Source organism: Salmo salar, chromosome 09, assembly GCF_965601325.2.
Source record: "Salmo salar chromosome 09, fSalSal1, whole genome shotgun sequence".
In the NCBI taxonomy this organism is placed as follows: Eukaryota; Metazoa; Chordata; class Actinopteri; order Salmoniformes; family Salmonidae; genus Salmo; species Salmo salar.
The window spans coordinates 38744651-38760701 of NC_138299.1; the positions used below are offsets into that span (position 1 = coordinate 38744651).

General features: G+C 44.7%; 1 protein-coding gene across 1 annotated transcript in view; it reads right to left on the bottom strand.

Moving 5' to 3' along the window:
* Positions 1-13763, bottom strand: part of LOC106611283 (cysteine-rich protein 2) — a 29836-nt gene extending 16073 nt beyond the window's left edge. Inside the window, exon 1 of the mRNA XM_014211329.3 lies at positions 13609-13763. Coding sequence (XP_014066804.1) covers positions 13609-13651 — 43 coding nt within the window. The 5' untranslated portion in view covers positions 13652-13763. The remainder of the gene's footprint in view (positions 1-13608) is intronic.
* Between the last annotated feature and the right edge of the window lie 2288 nt (positions 13764-16051).

Consider the following 16051-nt stretch of genomic DNA (forward strand, 5'->3'; position numbering starts at 1 on the left):
CTCTGATAACTGTACTATTCCAGCCCTCCTCTGATAACTGTACTATTCCAGCCCTCCTCTGATAACTGTACTATTCCAGCCCTCCTCTGATAACTGTACTATTCCAGCCCTCCTCTGATAACTGTACTATTCCAGCCCTCCTCTGATAACTGTACTATTCCAGCCCTCCTCTGATAACTGTACTATTCCAGCCCTCCTCTGATAACTGTACTATTCCAGCCCTCCTCTGATAACTGTACTATTCCAGCCCTCCTCTGATAACGGCATGTCCCAGTACCCACCATGCACCTGACTCCTGAGGGCTGGGGGGCCTATAGGGTTGGTGACCAGGTGCAGGGGGCAAACAGAGTATCCTCTCCTCTCCAGCAGCAGACAGGAAGGAACAACATTCAGCCCGTGTTCCCCTCAGCATCCTCTCCCCATCCTGTCCTTTTAAATATAATGCCTGACTGGTAGTAAAAATAAATACACACCTTCGAGGCCAAATGACCTTTGCTGTGTTTAAGACAATGTCTATTCAACATTTACACAGTCCTATGGCAAAGGTTGGCATTGTAGCCTAAATCTATTGACATTCTTTACCTGACCCTGGCTTTGAATGTGGTTTGATTTAATGAGGTAACAGTTACAACCAATTGAACACTAGGATCAAACTCACTCTCAAACTGCGTAGGCTACATACATTACATTTCAACTGATTTCCAGCATCCAGCTCACTACAATCTAGAGGTCGACCTATTATTATTTTTCAACGCCGATACCGATTATTGGGCCCCCCCCCCCCCCCCAAAAAAAGCCGATACCGATTAATCCGCAGATTATTATTTTTTTGTTGTAATAATGACAATTACAACAATACTGAATGAACACTTATTTTAACTTAATATACTGTTAAAAAAAATAAAGGGAACACTAAAATAACACATCCTAGATCTGAATGAATGAAATAATCTCATGAAATACTTTTTTCTTTACATAGTTAAATGTGCTGACAACAAAATCACACAAAAATAATCAATGGAAATCCAATTTATCAACCCATGGAGGTCTGGATTTGGAGTCACACTCAGAATTGAAGTGGAAAACCACACTACAGGCTGATCCAACTTTGATGTAATGTCCTTAAAACAAGTCAAAATGAGGCTCAGTAGTGTGTGTGGCCTCCACGTGCCTGTATGACCTCCCTACAACGCCTGGGCATGCTCCTGATGAGGTGGCGGATGGTCTCCTGAGGGATCTCCTCCCAGACCTGGACTAAAGCATCCGCCAACTCCTGGACAGTCTGTGGTGCAACGTGGCGTTGGTGGATGGAGCGAGACATGATGTCCCAGATGTGCTCAATTGGATTCAGGTCTGGGGAACGGGCGGGCCAGTCCATAGCATCAATGCCTTCCTCTTGCAGGAACTGCTGACACACTCCAGCCACATGAGGTCTAGCATTGTCTTGCATTAGGAGGAACCCAGGGCCAACCGCACCAGCATATGGTCTCACAAAGGGTCTGAGGATCTCATCTCGGTACCTAATGGCAGTCAGGCTACCTCTGGTGAGCACATGGAGGGCTGTGCGGCCCCCCAAAGAAATGCCACCCTACACCATGACTGACCCACCGCCAAACCGGTCATGCTGGAGGATGTTGCAGGCAGCAGAACGTTCTCCACGGCGTCTCCAGACTCTGTCACCTCTGTCACGTGCTCAGTGTGAACCTGCTTTCATCTGTGAAGAGCACAGGGCGCCAGTGGAGAATTTGCCAATCTTGGTGTTCTCTGGCAAATGCCAAACGTCCTGCACAGTGTTGGGCTGTAAGCACAACCCCCACCTGTGGACGTCGGGCCCTCATACCACCCTCATGGAGTCTGTTTCTGACCGTTTGAGCAGACACATGCACATTTGTGGCCTGCTGGAGGTCATTTTGCAGGGCTCTGGCAGTGCTCCTCCTGCTCCTCCTTGCACAAAGGCGGAGGTAGCGGTCCTGCTGCTGGGTTGTTGCCCTCCTACGGCCTCCTCCACGTCTCCTGATGTACTGGCCTGTCTCCTGGTAGCGCCTCCATGCTCTGGACACTACGCTGACAGACACAGCAAACCTTCTTGCCACAGCTCGCATTGATGTGCCATCCTGGATGAGCTGCACTACCTGAGCCACTTGTGTGGGTTGTAGACTCCGTCTCATGCTACCACTAGAGTGAAAGCACCGCCAGCATTCAAAAGTGACCAAAACATCAGCCAGGAAGCATAGGAACTGAGAAGTGGTCTGTGGTCTCCACCTGCAGAACCACTCCTTTATTGGGGGTGTCTTGCTAATTGCCTATAATTTCCACCTGTTGTCTATTCCATTTGCACAACAGCATGTGAAATTTATTGTCAGTGTTGCTTCCTAAGTGGACAGTTTGATTTCACAGAAGTGTGATTGACTTGGAGTTACATTGTGTTGTTTAAGTGTTCCCTTTATTTTTTTGAGCAGTGTATAATACATCAATAAAATCAATTTAGCCTCAAATGAATAATGAAACATGTTCAATTTGGTTTAAATACTGCAAAAACAAAGTGTTGGAGAAGAAAGTAAAAGTGCAATATGTGCCATGTAAAAAAGCTAACGTTTAAGTTCCTTGCTCAGAACATATGAAAGCTGGTGGTTCCTTTTAACATGAGTCTTCAATATTCCCAGGTAAGATGTTTTAGGTTGTAGTTATTATAGGAATTATAGGACTATTTCTCTCTATACGATTTGTATTTCATATTCCTTTGACTATTGGATGTTCTTATAGGCACTTTATTATTGCCAGTGTAACAGTATAGCTTCCGTCCCTCTCCTCGCTCCTACCTGGGCTCGAACCAGGAACACATCGACAACAGCCACCCTCGAAGCAGCGTTACCCATGCAGAGCAAGGGGAACAACTACTCCAAGTCTCAGAGCGAGTGACGTTTGAAACGCTATTAGCGCGCACCCGCTAACTAGCTAGCCATTTCACATCGGTTACACCAGCCTAATCTTGGGAGTTGATAGGCTTGAAGTCATAAACAGCACAATGCTTGAAGCACAGCGAAGAGCTGCTGGCAAAACGCACGAAAGTGCTGTTTGAATTAATGCTTACGAGCCTGCTGCTGCCTATCATCGCTCAGTCAGACTGCACTATCAAATCATAGACTTAATTATAACATAATAACACATAGAAATACAAGCCTTAGGTCATTAATATGGTCGAATCCGGAAACTATCATCTCGAAAACAAAACGTTTTTCCTTTCAGTGAAATACGGAACCGTCCCGTATTTTATCAAACGGGTGGCATCCCTAAGTCTAAATATTCCTGTTACATTGCACAACCTTCATTGACATGTCATAATTACGTAGAATTCTGGCAAATTAGTTCGCAACGAGCTAGGCGGCCCAAACTTTTGCATATACCCTGACTCTGCGTGCAATGAACGCAAGAGAAATTACACAATTTCACCTGGTTAATATTGCCTGCTAACCTGGATTTCTTTTAGCTAAATATGCAGGTTTAAAAATATATACTTCTGTGTATTGATTTTAAGAAAGGCATTGATGTGTATGGTTAGGTACAGTCGTGCAACGATTGTGCTTTTTTTGCAAATGCGCTTTTGTTAAATCATCCCCCGTTTGGCAAAGTTGGTTGTCTTTGTTAGGAAGAAATAGTCTTCACAGTTCGCAACGAGCCAGAACTGCTGCATATACCCTGACTCTGTTGCAAGAGAAGTGACACCTTTTCCCTAGTTAAAAGAAATTCATGTTAGCAGGCAATATTAATTAAATATGCAGGTTTAAAATATATATACTTGTGTATTGATTAGGAAAGGCATTGATGTTTATGGTTGGAGCAACGTGTACCTAAGCGATTATATGCAACGCAGGACAGGCTAGATAAACTAGTAATATCATCAACCATGTGTAGTTAACTAGTGATTATGATTGATTGATTGTTTTTTATAAGATAAGTTTAATGCTAGCTAGCAACTTACCTTGGCTTCTTACTGCATTCGCGTAACAGGCAGGCTCCTCGTGGAGTGCAATGTAAAGCAGGTGGTTAGAGCGTTGGACAAGTTAACCGTAAGGTTGCAAGATTGAATCCGCGAGCTGACAAGGTAAAAATCTGCCGTTCTGCCCCTGAACAAGGCAGTTGACCCACCGTTCCTAGGCCGTCATTGAAAATAAGAATGTGTTCTTAACTGACTTGCCTATTTAAATAAAGGTGTAAAAAAAATACAAAAAAATAACGGCTAAATCGGCGTCCAAAAATACCGATTTCCAATTGTTATGAAAACTTGAAATCGGCCCTAAATAATCGGCCATTGCGATTAATCGGTCGACCTCTACTACAATCTGATTTTTAAAAATGTTCTAATATCCAATTCGTAGCTGCAGCGATGGGACAAGACTAACTCCCGTACGGACTCGGGAGAGGTGAAGGTCGAGAGCCGTGCGTCCTCCGAAACACGACCCTGCCAAGCCGCACTGCTACTTGACACACTGCTTGCTTAACCCGGAAGCCAGCCGCACCAATATATCGGAGGAAACACCGTACAACTGGCCTTGCCACAGGAGTCGCTACAGCGCGATGGGATAAGGACAACCCGGCCAGCCAAACCCTCCCCTAACCTGGACGATGCTGGGCCAATTGTACGTCGCTTCATCGATCTCCCGGTCGCGGCTGGCTGCGACACAGCCTGGGATCGAACCAAGCTCTGTGGTGATGCAGCTAGCACTGCAATGCCTTAGACCGCTGCACCACTCGGGAGGCCCTCTAAAATCTGAATTTCTAATTAGCCCCAAGACCATAGGCATTATGGTAATAGTGTATCTTAAAGCTTTAACTTTATTTTATGCCTTCTGATGGGCTGGGTGGACAGGTCGTATATACACATCTAATCCTCTCAGATCTATAGCAGTGGCTCAAGAGTAGGGGGTTGATTTGTGATTCAGCATTAGACGTGTCTCTCTGTAGGGTGTGTGTTTAGTTTCACCTCTTCCCTCAGGCTGGCTGATTCAACACAAGTGCAAAATAAACTGGGTCTATGTTCCAAATGGCAACCTATATAGTGCACTAATTTTGACCAGGGTCCATAGGGACAGAGCCTAACTTCCCCTAGTTTTGGAGGTCGCCTGTCGCCTCAATCAAGGCCAGGTTCTCTCTCTCTTTCTCTCTCTCTCCCCTTCCGTCCCCCTCTCTCTACCGCTCTCGTTCTGTCCCAGCGTCCCTCCATGAATTTCATGACCTCATGACTTGGGCTTGCTGATGTAAATGTTCTCTCCAGGCTGCATCCTGGAGTGCATTGAAGCAGTGAAATAACTGTCTTCCTGTCTGTTTGTCTGTACTGGAGAAGAACAGAGAGAGGAGCCTCAAGCCTCACACATTTTTATAGACACTCTGCCTTGCCTCGTTCACCTTTGCTCTTTCTCCCCCCTCTCTCACCCCAGCCTCTCACCCTCAATCCTAACTCATCTGCAACCACTAACCAGCCAGGACTTTGTGTTCTGAACTGAAGAGTCTACATACAACATGGCTCTTTTCCAGACAACGACTGGCTGGCATGTTACAATGGAATCAAGACCTTGTGACTGCTAATGGCACCCTATTCTTAAAGTGCACTACTTGTGACCAGGGCTCTGGTGAAAAGTAGTGCACTATTTAGGGAACAAAGGGTGCCATTTGGGACACATCCATAGACCACGTGGCAGATGAGACTTTGTTGACGAAACCTATTATACTCTATATGGGGTACTTTACACCTGTGGTCTGGTTGTCGTTTAGTGGTGAAACCAAAGGCTATTTGAAATTCACATTATCTTTACAGAGTCACAGAGCGAGCAGTCAGTGCATTAAATAAAGGGGCTTTAGTTCACCCTGCTCAGCTGAATATTGAAGGCTCAGGAAGACATCCTTTACAAAATGTCTAATAAAAAAAGGCCATTTCACAGTAACAGTTTGGGCGGAGTAAATTATTCATGATTTTCTGCAGCTAGATGATAACCAAATTAGACCTTAAACAGCCATCACTAACAGAGAGGCTTCTGCAGAAATACAGACTCAAATCACTGGCCACTTTAACGTCAAATCTATTTAAAGATCATGTCTTTTATGTAAGAAACCATTTCGCATCAACCACCTGCAGGTCAGAGCGATGAGGGCAGTTCATCTCTCAGAGCAGAGTTTACACAGGATCAGTGTTCAAGCCTCTATTCTATTTGTTTTCTACTATGCAGGTATGTTCATTACATAATGAAATGAGCGGGAAAACGCCTGTCAAAAGCGCACCGCACATGCAAATGGTTTAACATGACAGCGACAAATATCCATTAGAAATTTAGAAAGAGGGGAGATCTAAAGATGCTACAACTAGCATGGGTTACTAATATGACTATGCCTTTGGGTACCAGACAATGAAAGAAAGTTGATTTGAAAACCAATAGAACATGAGAGAAATAGGCTACATGGTTTCAATGGTATATCTTCAGAAAATAATTGCCTCTACAGTTCTATGATCACATCTTACTTTTAAGGAAGGTAAGTCGTGCCTCATAATATGAAATAAAACCTTCAGGTCTCAATCAATTAAGTATACGTTTTCAAAATGCATACTGCCTCCAGCTCATTGCAAAGTGGTGTGTAATGCACTGAAGCCTACCGTTGGCTATAGGCACTTGGCGAATGGGAAGCGTGCTTCAATTACCATTTGAGGAATAAGATTGGTAGCTCTTTTTAATCGTGGCCATGAAAACTCTTCTTTTTTTTTTCTTTTTTTTTTTTTACATGTGATTGCATTTAGATTTGTTATGCAACGATTGGTCTTATAAAAGCACGTTTGAGAAGCTGTAGCAGCAGCTCTTGTGCTGTCTGACAGATATTCCGCTCATAAGCTCTGTATCATGCTGTGCATGTGTGATAATCATAAAGACTAATGAAAATACACGCGAGACAATTTAATTCCACTAAATTATGCAAATTAAGTGATATAACTATAAGCATGACCGGTCAAATGTATTTACATCGACTGGTGTTTCCATCAATGAATAGGCGGGGGGGGGGGGGGGGAGGAGTCAAAAGCCAGCTATTATCAGCTAGGGCTGGGCGGTATACTGTATTTGACTAAATACCAGTATTGATGCACGGACCGGTTTGGGTATTTCCTTTCCTACTATTGTCACGCCTGCTCCCGCTCCTTCTCTCTGGCGCTTCATTACGCACACCTGTCACCATCATTACGCGCATCAGCGCTCATTGGACTCACCTGGACTCCTTCACATTTGTTGATTGCCCCTCTATATCTGCCTATTCCTCGGTTAGATCCCTGTGTCAGCATTGTTGTTTTTGTTTTCCCCTGTCCAGATGCTGTTCATATTCTGTTCCTGTCTGTGTTTCATTAAATGTTCACTCCCTGTACTTGCTTCTCGTCTTCAGCGTCTTTCCTTACAACTATAACCTACTATGTCAGTTTTTATAGTTTACTCAGTTTTCTACTTGAGTCATCTTTATCCTGCTCATCCTGCTGCATGCCACTAACTACACCAAGCCCTGCCCCCTGTCACTCATGGAGAGCAGTTCCTCGACCACAGAGTCACAAGAACTTTCTTGCATGATCAGATAGATGCAACAAGATGTTGGTGACAGCCAAAAATATTTTGGCCATATCGCCCAGCCTTATTACCAGCTGATGAAAACCCTGCTGTGTGTGTGTGTGTGTGTGTGTGTGTGTGTGTGTGTGTGTGTGTGTGTGTGTGTGTGTGTGTGTGTGTGTGTGTGTGTGTGTGTGTGTGTGTGTGTGTGTGTGTGTGTGTGTGTACACGTAGGATAGGAGTGTTAGTGTACTGTGTGGAAAATAGGGTGTTCTTCTCTTCTGCCCTGACAGAGCCTGTCTAAGAGGAGGAATAAAGTATTCTAGAACCCAGAAAGAACACAAGTATAGCTACTATACAGACAAAGACAGACAGAAAGAGCCTTGTGTGTCTTGCTTAAAATAAAGACAAAGCCACTTTCTCCCAGCTGAAGGGAGTTAGGTCAGGTGGTTAAAGAGAGTTGTGTAGGTGATATTGTAGTAAGGCAGCAAGCCCAGCTCCTTCATTCCAGAGTAGCATTCTAGAACTCCTGAGTGACATCACCCTGATGTTCCAAGTTCCAGCTAAGCAGAGGGCAGCATAGCCAAGAACAGCACCAGACCTCTCCCAGACCAGACCTCATTACTTCCTGCACCAAAACTGTTATTATACTTAGTTACTCACTCACTCTCCAATAATCACTTAGAATGCAGACAAACCCACACAGGTCTCTTCACTGACTGTTCTCTCAGGGCTAGCACTATAGTCAACTAGGATATTCCCAGTAAAACTGTTACTATAGTTGTACTGTAGAAATATGAACGCAGCATGCAACAATTTCAAAGATTTTACTGAGTTACAGGTCATAGAAAGAAATTAAACAATTGAAATAAATTAATTGGGCCCTAATCTATGGATTTCACATGACTGGGCAGGGACGCAGCCATGGGTGGGCCTGGAAGGGCATAGACCCACCCACTTGGGAGCCAAGTCCAACCACTGGCAAGCCAGGCCCAGCCAATCAGAATTTGTTTTTCCCCGCAAAACAACTTCATTACAGAAATAAATACTCCTCAGCTCCCCCTCCCTCCACAGACGATCACACAGGTGAAGAAGCTGGATGTGGAGGTGACGTGGTTACAAACTAAAATCTTAAAATCAGGAAAAATACAACAGAGAAAACATCACAGATTTTATAGGCCCCCCCTTAGAATTGTTTATTAACCAATATTTTACCAGGTATATTGACAGAAAACATTGGGTACTACTTTCTCTTGTACACTAAGGACCCGTGGAAGAGTTGTAAAAAAACACATTGTTGCTTGCACTATTGTTTCCTATTTTTAAAAGTAGCTCTCATGCTAGAAAAAAAGTTGAAAACTCTTGCTCTATAGCCATCATGTGTATTATCTGGCCTTGCTGGTCATCTATGAACGTTTGAACATCCTGAAACCCAGTTCAGCCAGAAGAGGACTGGCCAAACATCAGAGCCTGGTTCCTCTCTAGGTTTCTTCCTTGGTTCCTGTTTTCTAGGGAGTTTTTCCTAGCCACCGCGCTTCTACATCTGCATTGCTTGCTCTTTGGGGTTTTAGGTTGGCTTTCTGTATAACACTGACAACTGCTGATGTAAAAAGAGCTTTATAAAATACATTTGATTGATTGATTGATTTTGACCTAGACTAGTAACTGACTGTTGTCAGTTATAGCTACAGCATCAACCCCATACAGTATCAACCCCATACAGCATCAACCCCATACAGCATCAACCACATACAGCATCAAACCCATACAGCATCAAACCCATACAGCATCAACCCCATACAGCATCAACCCCATACAGCATCAAACCCATACAGTATCAAACCCATACAGTATCAACCCCATACAGCATCAAACCCATACAGCATCAACCCCATACAGCATCAACCCCATACAGCATCAACCCCATACAGCATCAAACCCATACAGCATCAAACCCATACAGTATCAAACCCATACAGCATCAACCCCATACAGCATCAAACCCATACAGCATCAACCCCATACAGCATCAACCCCATACAGCATCAACCCCATACAGCATCAACCCCATACAGCATCAACCACATACAGCATCAACACCCATACAGCATCAACCCCATACAGCATCAACCCCATACAGCATCAACCCCATACAGCATCAACCCCATACAGCATCAACCCCAAACAGTATCAAACCCATACAGTATCAAACCCATACAGTATCAACCCCATACAGCATCAACCCCATACAGCATCAACCACATACAGTATCAAACCCATACAGTATCAACCACATACAGTATCAACCACATACAGTATCAAACCCATACAGCATCAACCACATACAGCATCAAACCCATACAGCATCAACCACATACAGCATCAACCCCATACAGCTACAGTATCCCCAGTATCAACCCCATACAGCATCAAACCCCATACAGCATCAACCACATACAGCATCAAACCCATTCAGCTACAGTATCCCCAGCATCAACCCCATACAGTATCGACCCCATACAGCATCAAACCCATACAGCATCGACCCCATACAGTATCGACCCCATACAGCATCAAACCCATACAGCTACAGTATCCCCAGCATCAACCCCATACAGTATCGACCCCAAAACAGTATCGACCCCATACAGTATCGACCCCATACAGTATCAACCCCATACAGTATCGACCCCATACAGTATCGACCCCATACAGTATCGACCCCATACAGCATCAAACCCATACAGCTACAGTATCCCCAGCATCAACCCCATACAGTATCGACCCCATAAGTATCGACCCCATACAGCTACAGTATCGCCAGCATCAACCCCATACAGTATCGACCCCATACAGTATCGACCCCATACAGTATCGACCCCATACAGTATTGACGCCATACAGTATCGACCCCATACAGCATCAAACCCATACAGCTACAGTATCCCCAGCATCAACCCCATACAGTATCGACCCCATACAGTATCGACCCCATACAGCATCAAACCCATACAGCTACAGTATCCCCAGCATCAACCCCATACAGTATCGACCCCATACAGTATCGACCCCATACAGCTACAGTATCCCCAGCATCAAACCCATACAGCTACAGTATCCCCAGCATCAACCCCATACAGTATCGACCCCATACAGTATCGACCCCATACAGTATCGACCCCATACAGCATCAAACCCATACAGCTACAGTATCCCCAGCATCAACCCCATACAGTATCGACCCCATACAGTATCGACCCCATACAGTATCGACCCCATACAGTATCGACCCCATACAGCATCAAACCCATACAGCTACAGTATCCCCAGCATCAACCCCATACAGTATCGACCCCATAAGTATCGACCCCATACAGCTACAGTATCCCCAGCATCAACCCCATACAGTATCGACCCCATACAGTATCGACCCCATACAGTATTGACGCCATACAGTATCGACCCCATACAGCATCAAACCCATACAGCTACAGTATCCCCAGCATCAACCCCATACAGTATCGACCCCATACAGTATCGACCCCATACAGCATCAAACCCATACAGCTACAGTATCCCCAGCATCAACCCCATACAGTATCGACCCCATACAGTATCGACCCCATACAGTATCGACCCCATACAGCATCAAACCCATACAGCTACAGTATCCCCAGCATCAACCCCATACAGTATCGACCCCATACAGTATCAACCCCATACAGTATCGACCCCATACAGTATCGACCCCATACAGTATCGACCCCATACAGCTACAGTATCCCCAGCATCAACCCCATACAGCATCAACCCCATACAGTATCGACCCCATACAGTATCGACCCCATACAGTATCGACCCCATACAGCATCAAACCCATACAGCTACAGTATCCCCAGCATCAACCCCATACAGTATCGACCCCATACAGTATCAACCCCATACAGTATCGACCCCATACAGTATCGACCCCATACAGTATCGACCCCATACAGTATCGACCCCATACAGCTACAGTATCCCCAGCATCAACCCCATACAGTATCGACCCCATACAGTATCGACCCCATACAGCATCAACCCCATACAGTATCGACCCCATACAGTATCGACCCCATACAGTATCGACCCCATACAGTATCGACCCCATACAGCTACAGTATCCCCAGCATCAACCCCATACAGTATCGACCCCATACAGTATCGACCCCATACAGCATCAACCCCATACAGTATCGACCCCATACAGTATCGACCCCATACAGCATCGACCCCATACAGTATCGACCCCATACAGCATCAACCCCATACAGTATCGACCCCATACAGTATCGACCCCATACAGCACTACAGATAAACGTGGTGCCCCAGGCAGCACTCCACCCAACTGTGATATGAAAACTTCACCCCACCATACGCAGTCTCAGTAAAACATGACTTGTTTCCCTCCCTCTGTGCGCACGTCTTTGTTACCTCCCTGTGTGTTACATAAAAATAAATAAATTAGGGGCAAAGACATGACTCACCAAAGAATGGCTAACCTTGTAAAAGAGGCAGTGTTATGCAGTATGTCATATAATGGTATTTGGTGCTCATCTGAAATCGTATTTGCCTGCTGTATGCTTCCAATTGCCTGACTTGAGGGACTCTGCCATTGGCCCATAGGATGAGCAGCAGCTGTGATGCACACAGCCTATTTTGCTGTTACAATGCAACAGACGATTCCACCCCCTTAATTTATTTGGACCCCATGGAAGCTTCATGCACTGTTAGGTGGTGATGTGTGTGTGTGTGAGATGTAGTTAGTTCGAGACAGGATGAGAACTAGCCAGGAATAACTGTTTGTTCCATGCTGATAGCAAAACAACACACACGGACACACATGCGCACACACACACACACAGATACAGTACACACAGATACAGTACCCACAGATACAGTACACACAGATACAGTACACACAGATACAGTACACACAGCAATCAGGTGACTGACTTTATCATGACATCAACTTATATTTGACGCGTGTGTGTCCGTTAATAAATCAAATCTCTACACTGCCCAAGCAGATGTTTGGTATCTCTGTTTGTGATCTGGGCATACGGTTGAGATGGAACAACAGGTTTGGAACTGACCCAGTTTGAATAGAACATAAGGCCACACTGCCTCCCTTCATAATGAACATTTGGCATTATCACATACTCGGCACTGACCGAGTAAGCAAGGACTGACTGTGCAGCAACCTCCAAAGCCAACTGCCATAGATGTGTATATCCCGAGCACAACACATTTACTAGGCTATGTCATAGTTCAGTGTCAGAGATGAATCCAATATTTTGGGAATTTTAAATCATTTGCCACATACATACATACATACATACATACATACATACATACATACATACATACATACATACATACATACATACATACATAGCAAATGTCCCACATATTGACAAGGAAGTTTTTGTGAGATTGAATGGATGTTTTTCAGGCACTAGTCTTATCCTCTATTGCGACTAACGTAATTACACTGCAACGTATTAGTCCATTAAAACGGTTGTTCTGAAAATGGGTTACTCTTATTTTAGTTATGTCAGGAACGTGACAGGCTGAATACTATAGGACCATAAGGGCTTAGAAAAATAATCTAATTGAGTACATTTACAAATCCAAAGTAATCAAATTTATTACATAAATGAGCTATTAAAAACAACAGCTATAATGCAGACGTACTACTGTTTATACATGTTGGTCCTCTTTGATAATGAACAGACACATTGTAGCTAGCTTTTGTAAACAATGACAAATTGTGCCAATTTGTGCCCACAAATTTGGTGATTTTGGGTATGGATATTTTCGACATTATTCTTTGTTTAAAACACCGCTTTAGCTAGCTAAAACGGGCTAACCTAGTAGCAGGTTGCACTGACTCTTTACATAATTTCCCAAGGGTGTTATTTCGCTAATAAATCTCAGCTAACCATGCGCACCAGAAAATAACGTTAGATAAGAGTCAGGAAATCAAGTTACTTACCAAAATACACTGTCTTGTCACACTTGGGACACTTTGAAGCCATGTTGCGATGGTTTTCTCGATGAATGACCAGAGTTCTGTGTCCACGTCCTCTTTCTATCTCATTCAAGCATAAGAGCTGCTCTGTTCGCTGAAGCTGAGAGCATCTCTTTACATCACCGCGCAGCGTTAGCGTAAAGCCCGCCTCTTGCACCTGTTTGGTCCGGCTCACCGTCAGTCACAGACAGAGCGAAAGAACAGCAGCGCTTCCAGGACAGTGATGTCTAACGACTCGGATTCAGTCTGGAGCACTCCGTCTTTCCACACGCCCACTTTCCACTTTCCTTTTTTCCACCCGGCGAGTAGGCAGTGGTTGGTTGAACCACAATGCGCTCTTTCACTGGAGACTTATAGCTTTTTTTTAGGGCATGCATGATGATGGCAGATGTTGACATTTGAAATCGTTGTGCTTGCATAATGAATTAATGGTTGATCTGAGTCAGAAAGATGGGGGTAATAGCTGAGATATTTGTTTTACTTGTTCAGGGAAGCTTAGTAATAATATAACATGTATTTCATGACCAGTATCCTGACATTTGACTGTTCAATCTGTAAACTCCATACAAACATGGGTCATGTTATCTGTATTCACATAGTATGCCTACAAGCAGCTGTTGAATGAACACATATGCTCCTCTCTCTGACTACATAACATGTTTGCCTTTATCTTTCGCCAGAGGAGGGAGTGCAGGTATTTCTTTCCAAGCTACATGACTGTTAGTTATCTCACCCATTCACACAGTGCTGTCCTGTGTAGGCCCTGGCCTCTTGGTGACATTCTGCAGGTCCCAACCCAAGAACACCCACATTCTCCAAGTGGAAGCTATTTCCCAGAGCCCTGTGAGTTTCCCAGATGATTAGCAGCATGCCTCAGCCTGTGACCACTTCATCTTATCTCACTCCAAACTCACTTACTGTTTTTTTAACCGTCGGGCTGTCTGTCTGTCTATCTGCTAAGTGTCTGTCTGTCTATCTGCTAAGTGTCTGTTTGTCTATCTGCTAAGTGTCTGTCTGTCTATCTGCTGACGCTGTCTGTCTGTCTGTCTGTCTGTCTGTCTGTCTGTCTGTCTGTCTGTCTGTCTGTCTGTCTGTCTGTCTGTCTGTCTGTCTGTCTGTCTGTCTGTCTGTCTGTCTGTCTGTCTGTCTGTCTGTCTGTCTGTCTGTCTGTCTGTCTGTCTGTCTGTCAGCTGAGTGTCTGTCTCACTTGGTGTGTGTGTGTGGTATGTGGGTGGGTACGTGTGTGTGTGTGTGTGTGTGTGTGTGTGTGTGTGTGTGTGTGTGTGTGTGTGTGCGCGCGCGTGTGTATGTCAGAGAGAAACATGACTTCATTACCATGTTCAGCTCATTCAGCTTTGGTGCTCTGGCTCGGAACAGGACGATGGTCAGAAAGGTTCAGAGAGAGTTGGAATTAAGGCAAAGACAGGAGGGAAATTGAGGCGAAGGGTATTCACTAACTAGTGATCTAAAATAGATGCTTTTGCCTCCCAGCTTCTGGGAAAGGAACACTTACCCCATAACACTTCAATGTGATAGGGAAAAAGTATGTTACTGACCCAGCAGGAGAGAGTTAGACATAGGGAAAGAGTAGGTTACTGACCGAGCATGAGAGAGTTAGACAGGACATAGGGAAAAAGTATGTTACTGACCGGGCATGAGAGAGTTAGACATAGGGAAAGAGTAGGTTACTGACCGAGCATGAGAGAGTTAGGCAGGACATAGGGAAAGAGTAGGTTACTGACCGAGCATGAGAGAGTTAGACAGGACATAGGGAAAGAGTAGGTTACTGACCGAGCATGAGAGAGTTAGACAGGACATAGGGCAAAAGTATGTTACTGACCGAGCATGAGAGAGTTAGACAGGACATAGGGAAAGAGTAGGTTACTGACCGAGCAGGAGAGAGTTAGACAGGACATAGGGAAAGAGTATGTTACTGACCGAGCATGAGAGAGTTAGACAGGACATAGGGAAAAAGTAGGTTACTGACCGAGCATGAGAGAGTTAGACAGGACATAGGGAAAGAGTATGTTACTGACCGAGCATGAGAGAGTTAGACAGGACATAGGGAAAGAGTAGGTTACTGACCGAGCATGAGAGTTAGACAGGACATAGGGAAAGAGTAGGTTACTGAGCGAGCATGAGAGAGTTAGACAGGACATAGGGGAAAAGTATGTTACTGACCGAGCATGAGAGAGTTAGACAGGACATAGGGGAAAAGTATGTTACTGACCGAGCATGAGAGAGTTAGGCAGGACATAGGGAAAAAGTAGGTTACTGACCGAGCATGAGAGTTAGGCAGGACATAGGGGAAAAGTATGCTACTGACCGAGCATGAGAGAGTTAGACAGGACATAGGGAAAAAGTATGTTACTGACCGAGCATGAGAGAGTTAGACAGGACATAGGGA